General features: G+C 42.1%; 1 protein-coding gene across 1 annotated transcript; it reads right to left on the bottom strand.

Annotated features, from left to right (window-relative positions):
* LOC109203871 (uncharacterized) lies at positions 1–7,357 on the bottom strand. Its single transcript, XM_019363773.2, has 7 exons — positions 7,326–7,357; positions 6,999–7,102; positions 6,871–6,923; positions 6,689–6,767; positions 940–1,412; positions 545–738; positions 1–436 (listed from the first exon to the last, which is right to left on the bottom strand). Exons 4-7 carry the CDS (start codon positions 6,732–6,734, stop codon positions 292–294), a joined length of 858 nt encoding a protein of 285 aa, XP_019219318.2. The 5' UTR covers positions 6,735–6,767; positions 6,871–6,923; positions 6,999–7,102; positions 7,326–7,357; the 3' UTR covers positions 1–291.
* Positions 7,358–10,304: the final 2,947 nt, after the last annotated feature.

The raw sequence follows: 10,304 nt of genomic DNA on the forward strand, positions 1-10,304 counted from the left end.
AAGGGAAATAAAAATGACAAACAGTGTAAACATACCAAAACTCACAAAATAAAACAGGAAAGCTACTACAAACCGAGTGTGACACAATTACATTCATATTGAAACATATGTGATAATTTTCTTTCTTTGTAGCATTTTTAAGATATGTGTTAGAACAGTCATTATGCTGTTTGGATTAGGAACCAAACATTTTTGCCAAATAGTTAACTTAATATAAACTTAAAACAACAGTGAACAATTTTCAAGATTCTGATTTACAGAACAAACAAAAGTCACAAAAGGTTTCATTATTTAAGAGACAAGATCCAGTTTTTCACACAGGAAAGAAATGACAGGATCCAGTGCAGCAGGGCCAAAGGTGTGTGTCAGCAAACTAAAAGTTGAGGAATCAGTCAGTTCCTGTTTTAGGTTGTGTTGGATTTTGCAAAGAGTCTGTCTGTTATTAGAAAGTAAGATTAACAATATTACACCAATAACCCAAATACGGGGAAATGACAAATAATACCAAAAAAGATACAACTTTCATATTATTCTACTAACTTACTTTGTCAAATCAGCACTTGAATGGTCAATGCCTTTACAGACCATGCCTCTTGTGACATCGCAGGCCAATCTTCCGGCAAACCCGAGGGCTAGCTCCCCAGCCTCCTCTTCACTCAGAACACTAAACACCGTTACTTTAGTTTTGGCCTTCTTAGGCCTGTCAAGAATCATTGCGGGCAGTTTGGCTTTACGGCCCTAAAAAAGAAAAAGTGCAAACACCAAAAGAGCAGAGAGAGACACACACACACACAAACAAAGTTAAATGCTTTTGTTTACATGGTGTAATTGTGTATATGTTGCAGCAAATGCACAATTTCCAGCCACATTGTCACTTCATTGATACGAGTAACCCGGATTTATTTCAGGTGACATCAAAATCATGAAATGTATACCTACCCCAATCAAACCTCTGAAAACATGAACTGACATGTTCTCTGCTTGGATTCTGCGCTTCATCTCGTCTTCTGTTATTGTGTAGGTTTTCTTTTTTGAGCTTAGTACAGATAAGCGACCATGCACTCTGTAAACTGTACTAGTTCCTTCTGAATCAGTTTGAAATTCTGTATCTGCATCGATCCTGTCAACATCATCAGCAGCAGCATTATCTGTACTCAGACTTGTGCTGTATACTTCTGTTTCTTTTTCTTTGTCTTCAGTCTGTGTACCTTCATCTCTGACTGTCAGTCCTCCTATCTCACTGTTACTTGTCGGTTTGCTGCAGATGTCCTCTCCCTTAGGAACTTTTCCTTTCTCATTCGCTGCCTGATGCTTTCCCTGATGACATTCTTCGCTGGCTACTTCTATTGCTCCTCCTGTATAGCCACCTACTATGCTGCACAACTCCTTTCCCTCTGCTGTGCTGCACTGTGCTGTTACATAAAGAAGAATGATATAGAATAGAATAGAATTCAACTTTATTGTCATTGCACATGTCGCAGGTACAGGGCAACGAAATGCAGTTTGCATCCATCCAGAAGTGCTTTAGCCATGATATAGATATATTACAATATATATTAGCAATAATATAGATATGTAAGTATATTACAGAAATGGGTCTATTATGGTATGTTATAATGTACACGGTATGAAGTATGTTATGAATATTCTATAACTATAAGTATGTACAGGCTGTAGTGAGTACAAGCTATGTACAGGCTATGAACAGGATATAAATATGAAATAAAAACTATACAGAAATATCAGATATACAGTTATACAGAAATGTGAACTATGCAAGTTATAAACAGTTGTAGGATTAAAAATTATTGTATGTACAGAATGATTATTTACACAGAACTATACAGTAGTGCAGTTAAGATAAGTGAGATATGTGGATAATTTCTACAGAGGCTATATAAAGTGCTAGTGGTTGTGAGTGGTGGTTCAGTCCATGTTATTATTGTGTGTTTGAGGGTACGGTTGTCCATTGTGTGTGTGTGTAGGTGGTTGTGGGTGTGTGTATGTTCAGTCCATGAGTTTAATGTGGGTCAGATGTCAGGAGGCAGAGTTCAGGAGTCTGACAGCTGTGGGGAAGAAGCTGTTCCGGTACCTGGTGGTCTTAGTCCGGAGGCTCCTGTAGCGCCTCCCAGAGGGCAGGAGGATGAAGAGTCCATGTGATGGGTGACTGGGATCTCTGATGATTTTCCCAGCCCTTTTCAGACACCGCTTCCTGTAGATGTCCTTTATGGCAGGAAGTGGTGCTCCGGCGATGCGCTGGGCAGTTTTCACGACCCTTTGCAACGCCTTCCGGTCCGAGGCGGAGCAGTTCCCGTACCAGACTGTTATACAGTTGGTCAGGATGCTCTCGATGGTGCAGCGGTAGAAGTTCACCAGGATGTCTGAGGACAGGTGTTTCTTCCTCAGAGTCCTCAAGAAGAAGAGGCGCTGGTGAGCCTTCTTGACCAGCTTGGAGCAGTTGGTTGTCCAGATGAGATCCTCGGAGATGTGGACACCCAGGAACTTGAAGCTGCTCACACGCTCCACAGCCGTCCCTTTAATGTAGATGGGTGGATGTGGGTCAGCATTCCTCCTGTAGTCCACGATGAGCTCCTTGGTCTTCTCAGTGTTAAGCAGCAGGTTGTTTCTGTTGCACCACTCAGCCAGACGATCCACCTCCTCCCTGTAGGCGGCCTCATCGTTGTCGCTGATGAGGCCAATCACCGTGGTGTCATCTGCAAACTTAATGATGGTGTTGGAACCATCAGCAGGTCTGCAGTCATGGGTGAAGAGGGAGTAGAGGAAAGGGCTCATCACACAGCCTTGTGGTACACCGGTGTTCATTGTGATTGTTGATGAGCAGCGGTTATCCAGCCGGACATGCTGGGGGCGGTTGGTCAAGAAGTCCAGTAACCATTTGCAGATGAGGGAACTGATGCCCAGGTCTGTCAGTTAAACAGCACTATATCAATTTAATTGTGAAGGGAAATCCCCACAATACGACACACTTATTTCTAAAATAGTTTTGTTTAAAAACTGGATCTTGAAACGTCCACTTTAATTACACAGTCCTGGTGTGCAAAGGCAAAATTACAAAAATTCTTTCACTTTAAACATTTTTGGACATTGTTTAGTTATATTGTGACTAACAGTGTGTTCACACCGAACGCGATAGACGTGAGCGAAAATGCCCCAAACGCCCCTAATTTGACGCGTGCACATTCGCACCTCAACGCGTGTCCAAGAAAAATCCATCGCGCGTCAAAAATGCATATTTTGACGCGCGTGAACCGGAAATGTGGGAAGGATGTGGGAGGAAGTTGTGCCAGACAGTATCTTTGCTAAATGGCAGCTGTCGAGCTAGCGTTTGAAGAGTCTCCCTTCTCTATTTACTGTGGAGAGCAGAGCAGCGGCGTAAAAGACGTCCTCGCCGTACCTGGGTCCATCAGGTCCTCCAGAGGCGTGAGCAGTTTGGTGAGTTCCACCACTTGCTCGAGGAGCAGCGCCTGGATGACGGCCGATTTCAGCGATATCACCGTCTTTCACTCGCCCAGTTTGAGGACCTGCTGTCCCGTGTAGGTCCCAGAATCGCCCGCCTAGACACCAACTACAGGCGCTCAATCCCACCTGCAGAGCGCCTGTCCATCTGCCTGAGGTTAGTAAAAGTGTTTAATACGGTAGTCCTTTATTGATACCTGTGCTAATATATGCTAAACTATCGTTTATACACTGCTAACATGGCTGTGGTATGCTAACAGTGAATGCCGTCGGTGTTTACTGATATCAAACTGTGGTATGAGGACCACTGTGGGTTAATCTTTGTAGTGATACTCACTCCTTTTTTTTTTTATTTAGACCTGGTTTAATTCTGGTATAGTTGAATATTAGTATATAATCCCCGCAGCTGTCAGACTCTATAACAGGGGTCAGCAGCCTTTCTTAAAACTGAGAGCTAGATAAAATTGTGAACAGTTTGGTTCATCTTTAGTTATATGGTTCTATCTAGCATATTCTATCTTGATAAGCCGTCTTATCACAGGTTAATTTTTCAAAAATATTAACAATGATTTAAGCAAGGAAAGGGCTACATGTCAACATACAACTCTTTATTTCTATTAATGTCTTACTTTATTCCTACCTGATTGACATGTCTAGGAATTATGAGTGATTGGCACACTGTAGTGGTAAAAGTTGCTACCAATCAAATTATGATATGTTAAAGTTAAAACAAAACACAACTGACTGTTTTATATTATATCTAATATATGTTATGTAATTATCCTTATAATTACAAAATGTTTTATGTAAGATTTATGTTTTGTAATTTAAATCTGACATCACAAAAGTATTTTGGAATTTGAATAATGTATTTTGTAACTGCAGTACACATAATACTAATTTTGAACAATTTTGTCCAGGTCCCTTGCCACCGGGGACTCCTTCAGGACCATTGCGTTCAGTTTCAGAGTCGGTGTGTCCACGGTGTGCCAGATCACCCCCAGGTAGCGACGGCCATCTGGGACTGTCTAGTGGACGACTTCATGGCTGTGCCTTCACCTGGAGACTGGCGGTCCATCACAGAGGGATTCCAGGAGCGCTGGAACTTCCCTCTCTGCTGTGGAGCTCTGGATGGGAAGCACGTCCAGACAAAGGCACCCCATATATCACATAGTGTATATCAATGTGTGTGTGTCTCCTAAATATTTATTCCATTTCTTTTTTTGTGGTGCCCAAATTTATGCACCTGCTTGATTTATCACATTTAACACAAATCTCACTGTGTGTGTCTCCTGTATGATATATTTAACTGACATTTTTTATTGTAACAACCAACGATTTATACAGGAAAATAATGGCTATTAACAAGGTTGCCCAAACTTTTGCATCCCACTGTATTAGTATATTCTGTCATTAGTATAATATGAAATAAATTCTACATGTGTCAAGTCGTGTGCCAACATTTGCTGTGTAGTAGAACTGAGACATTAGTCATTATAAAAATTTATTTGAAATAATATTAAAATTCTCAAACAGAAAAACATTAAACATAAATATATAAAATATAAGTATTTACAGAGAGACAGGAATAAAAAGGACCCAGCTGCTCTCCAGAGCAGGAACAAGGCTGAGGAGGAAATGCGCCATTGGAGACTGGCGTGGCCTCTTCAGGGACACCAGGATGGCCAGCTCCACCACCGATGGACCGTCCTGGGACCCATCCCTCATCTGCCTCGGAGCTGTCCTCCTCTCTGGGCCTGTAAAACGGCACAAAACACAAAGAAATGAGAAGGCTGCTACTAGATTTTAATTTCAACATTGAAAAAAAAAACAGGATATAATCAGATTGGTTGTAGATATTTAGTAAAGGTGATCACAAGGGAATCCCACCGAGTAAAAAGCTATCAGTGCTGCTGTACATCTGATGGTACAATTGGATACCTGTGGGTGCAGCAGCAGGAGCTCAGGGACTGGGGAGCAAGGAGAAGCAACAGGGGATGCTCTGCTGCAGAATCAGTTGGTTCTATCAAGACAATATTAAATGTTAACAGGTTGAATACAATAATCATAGAGAAAGTATATACAGTGGTCCCTCATTTATTGCAGCAGGGGTTGTCAGAATAACTAGCCCCTCGCCATGCACTTTATACACTTTTCCCCCCCACACACATGAACATTAGTCACAGTTCTCACAAGTTGTTTCTCAAAGTGCAAACCTTTGTAGATTGCAAAACGTAAAAGTATTATTATGCCGTGTTTTGTCTTCATCTGCCTGCCACTTTCGTGCGCCTTTTTCCCCTCACGGTGCAGGTGTCTATTTCCGAATGAGGGTCATAGTTATGGGTGTTTTTGTGCTGTTTTATCTATTGGATGTGATGGTTATCAAAACAAAACATGATAAATTTGACAAGCGCAGGAGACACAGCACGGAGGAGATTTGTCAATCAAGCTGCAGAATGCAATGCTGTACACTGTGCAAAAAAAAAAAAAAAAAAAAGAGAAATCAGCGAAAAAGCGAGGCAGTGACGGATGAGCGGGACCACTGTGTGCTGTTTATTAATAAACAAAATATATTCCTATATGACAACATGCATAAAAGCAGAACGGTATTTGTACATCAGTGGGAAAATAGCGGTGGCTTGCTAGCTTTTGTGCGGCTTCCCCGGGTCAGTGAAAAATGTAAAAAGAGAAATGAATGAACTTACCAGGTTGCCCGATCTCTTCACATTTCTTCCTCCAAGCTCGGTCCTTTATATTCCTGTCTCGGTACACAAAGCAGCTGGTGTCGTAGAGCTCCGGGTTGTTTGCTACGGTGTTGATTAGCCTTCCCTCCATTAAAGAATGAAGGGCTTTGGCTGGATCTGCCCCTTTGACCTAGGTCACAGCCACGTCACCAGGCTCCTGATTGGTTGTCGCGGCGCGATTTGACGCTGGAGTTCAGATTTTCCAACTCGAGCGGTAGAGGCGAAACACGCGTATGCACAAAATGCAACACAAAAATTCACGCGCGTGGTTTTTTTCGCGAGTCAAACGCGCCCCACGCGCTACACTGACGCGCGTTTCAGGCGTTTTGGCGTTTTCGCGACGCAAATCTGCCTCCGAATTTTCGCTGGACGCGCAATCGCGTGTCATCGCGCTCTTTCCATTGACTTTACATGTAAACCTGACGCTCTGGCCGCCTCTATCGCGTTCGGTGTGAACACACCGTTACTCTCACAGAAGATACAGATGCCACAAACAGACTTTGAACAACGCATGTGCTTGTATGCACCACATTTCTGGCACTGCACCTGTGAATTAAAAAAAAAGAAAAAGAAACAAACAAACAAAAAACAAATGAACAAAGTCCATTATATAAACAATCTATATGGCTAAGGACATGTCATAGCGTACCCGGTCTTTGGCTGCAATCACACACCAGCACTGACTGCACTTCCTAGTTCGATCTGCAAAATATAATTTAAGTACAAGTTACATTTTCCAATGTTAGAGAAAAAGAAGGCGGCTAATTTTATATTTACCTATTGAGGAAAATAAGTAGTGGCAAAGTCGGGACCTGAGCTTTGGGATTTCAGTGTTGTACTCCTCCACATGCCCACTCTCTCTCAATGAGAGATTGGGCAAACTAATAATTGACGAAGAAGAAAAAAAAAAAAGAAGAAAAAGAATTCGATTAACAAATTAATGGGGGGTTTTTTAACCCCCCCCCCCCCGAGAAAAAAAAAAAAAACAGAGCAACCAAAGCAAAGCATTGCTGCTGAAATGGTTCAATCTACAAAAAAAATTGAGATTTTACCATCCTGCCTCTAAAGCTTTAAAAACTGAATAGGCAAAAATGTAAACATTACTTATATAGTATGCTGTCCTCGCCCTGAGTCTCTTAGTTTCACCAGCTAGACAGCGAGATAACGATGCTCCAATAACCAGACTTATTTTCCTTTTTGTGCTGATTTATTGAAGAATGGCCTCTGACCATTGCCTTCTCTTTGACCATCGTAAAACTGAAAGTACAAAATATTGTATTAGCTAACTAACATTATAAACTAGCTTGTTACACTCTTACTGCAAGCTAACAAGATAAAACTTTCAAATGTACAAATTATCGTACCATTTTTACACAAAACAAAATATAATAATTATTTTATCGACACTCATACTTACAGACATATCTTGTCCAAGGCAACAACATTTTAAGGTCCGTATCAGCTTAGAACGATAACATTACGGCATCACTTTCCGCCATCTTTTATTTCTTCGTCACGTTCTCATTTTTTCCCTTCCCAAAGTAACCAAACCCATATTACAAAGCAGCCACTAGAGGGAGCTCTAGGGCAGTTTACAACTATAATATCCAGTTTAAGTTATAAAAGGCAGAACACTCCCCGCCTGGTACAATACAATTGTGCCACTACAACAAACTTTTCTAATAAACATTTTGAACAGTTTACAGCTATTACAAACACACTTATTTATCACTTGATAAAAGCAAAACCATATCAGCGATAGGTCTCAAAAACACTTTTTCCACTTCCATCTTTCACAGTCTTTACTTCTGCTTTTCGCACCTTATTGTCCTTGCTCTCAAACGTTTTTACAACTTTTCCCATGGACCAGTCATTTCCGTGTGCGAGAGCATCTTTCAATAACACAACATCACCAACTTTTGTGTGTTTTATCATCAGTCCATTTTCTCCTTTGCTGTAGTGTTGAAAGATATTCACTTTTCCACTGTTTCCAAAAAGAGTCTGCCAAACACTGTACTTCCATTGCTTTGAGTAGAGGTCTGGCGGTCCAACACTTTCTGTTGGTGCAGATAACGCATTGACCTTTTGTGTAAGGAGCATTGCTGGAGTGAGAAGGTTTGGTTTGTCTGGATCTGTTGAGACTGGTACAAGTGGTCTTGCATTCATTATTGCCATTACTTCTGCCATGAATGTACTTAACACTTCATGCGTTAGTTGGACACGTACGGCTTTCAACAGAATACCATCTAGGATGCGCCTTGCAACTCCAATAAGTCTCTCCCACGATCCACCCATGTGTGACGAGTGTGGAGGATTAAACAGCCATGTGCATCCTTTTTCTTGCAGGTATGAGTTTAGTTCTGTGTCCTTGTGATCAATTTGCAACTCACTGCATGCTCCAACAAAATTTGTACCTCTATCAGATCTGAGTATCTGAGCAGGTCCACGGATGCAGAAAAATCTCCTTAACGCATTGATGAAGCTGGATGTTGACATTGATTCAATGAGCTCAATGTGCACAGCTCTCGTGGACATGCAGGTGAAAAGCACAGCCCAGCGTTTACTGTCTGCACTTCCTCCTCTGGTGCGACGTGTGGTGACCGTCCAGGGTCCAAAGACATCCAGTCCTACACTAGTGAACGGTGGCATTGGTGTCAGCCTGTCCACGGGTAAATCTGCCATATTCTGGGTTTGAAGTCGTCCTCGAAGCTTTCGACAGAGAACACACTTGTAAATAACAGAAGAGACGAGCCGTTTACTGCCAATAATCCAAAATCCAGCACCTCTGAGCGCTCCTTCTGTTAGGTGACGCCCCTGATGTGCTACCTTCTCATGATAGTATCTAATAAGAAGGATGGCTATATGATGAGCATTTGGGATAATGAGTGGATGTTTCTCATCTTTTGTTAGATTAGCAGGTGCCAATCGACCCCCTAGTCTGAGGAGCCCATCTTCATCAATAACTGGATTTAACCTTTGAAGACTACTTTGTTTTGGAAGTGGCTGATTTTCTTTTATGCATCTGTACTCTTCCTTGAACGTTTCACTTTGTACTGTGTGAATGATGAACTTTGCTGCTTTAGACACTTCATCTGCAGTGTTAGTTTCACTGAAACACTTCCAGCCTTTACCTTCTGCGTTTGTTTTCTTGAATGATGCTGCCACACGCTTTAGTGATGCAATAGTGCGACACAATCTCATCCAGTGAGAGAATCTTTCAAAACGGCATGGCTCTAGCTGTGTTACTGAGGCTTCGGTAACAAAACTTGTTATATCAGGTCTGATCTCTGCATCTGTGTCAGGATCGATCAGTGTGAAACTATCACAGTGAGACTTCTCTATGTCGTGTCATGTCAAAAAGGAAGGACCACTAAACCAGTTCGTGGAAGCCAATGCAGAAGCTGCAATCGGTTTAGTGGCTGTCTGCTGGATTGTCACTAGTGGCTATGTAAAACCACTGTGCTGGATGTGTAGTCTTTCTGATTCTAATCACTCGGTTAGCCACGTAAGTGTAGAACCTCTTTGTGTTGTTGTGTATGTAACCAAGAATGATTTTACTGTCTGTGAAAAATCTGACAGTGTCTACTTCAATGTCAATCTCATCTCTAATGAGTTCGTACATCTCTACAGCTGACACTGCTGCACATAACTCCAATCTAGGAACAGTGTGAGCGGGTCTTGGGGCTACTTTGGACTTGCCCATGATGAAACCTGTGTGCCACTGACCTTCACCATCAAGAGCTCTCAGATATGCCACTGCTCCTATGGCCATGGTGGAGGCATCTGAAAATATGCACAGTTCTTTTTTCACAGCAATGGCTTGGGAGAATGGGAGGTAGCACCTCGGTATCTGTAGCCGCTCAAGATCCTTCAATGAGCTTCTCCATTTGCTCCATTCATCTTCTCTTTCTGCAGGAAGTGATTCATCCCAGTCCTTTTGCTCTGAGGTCAATTCACGGAGAAGAGCTTTTCCCTGCATTGTGATGGGTGACACGAAACCCAGCGGGTCATACAGACTGTTAACAGTGGCCAAGACACCTCTTCTGGTGAACGGCTTTTGTTCAGTGGTGACGTGAAAGGTAA

This window comes from Oreochromis niloticus, linkage group LG10 (assembly GCF_001858045.2).
Source record: "Oreochromis niloticus isolate F11D_XX linkage group LG10, O_niloticus_UMD_NMBU, whole genome shotgun sequence".
Taxonomy (NCBI): Eukaryota; Metazoa; Chordata; class Actinopteri; order Cichliformes; family Cichlidae; genus Oreochromis; species Oreochromis niloticus.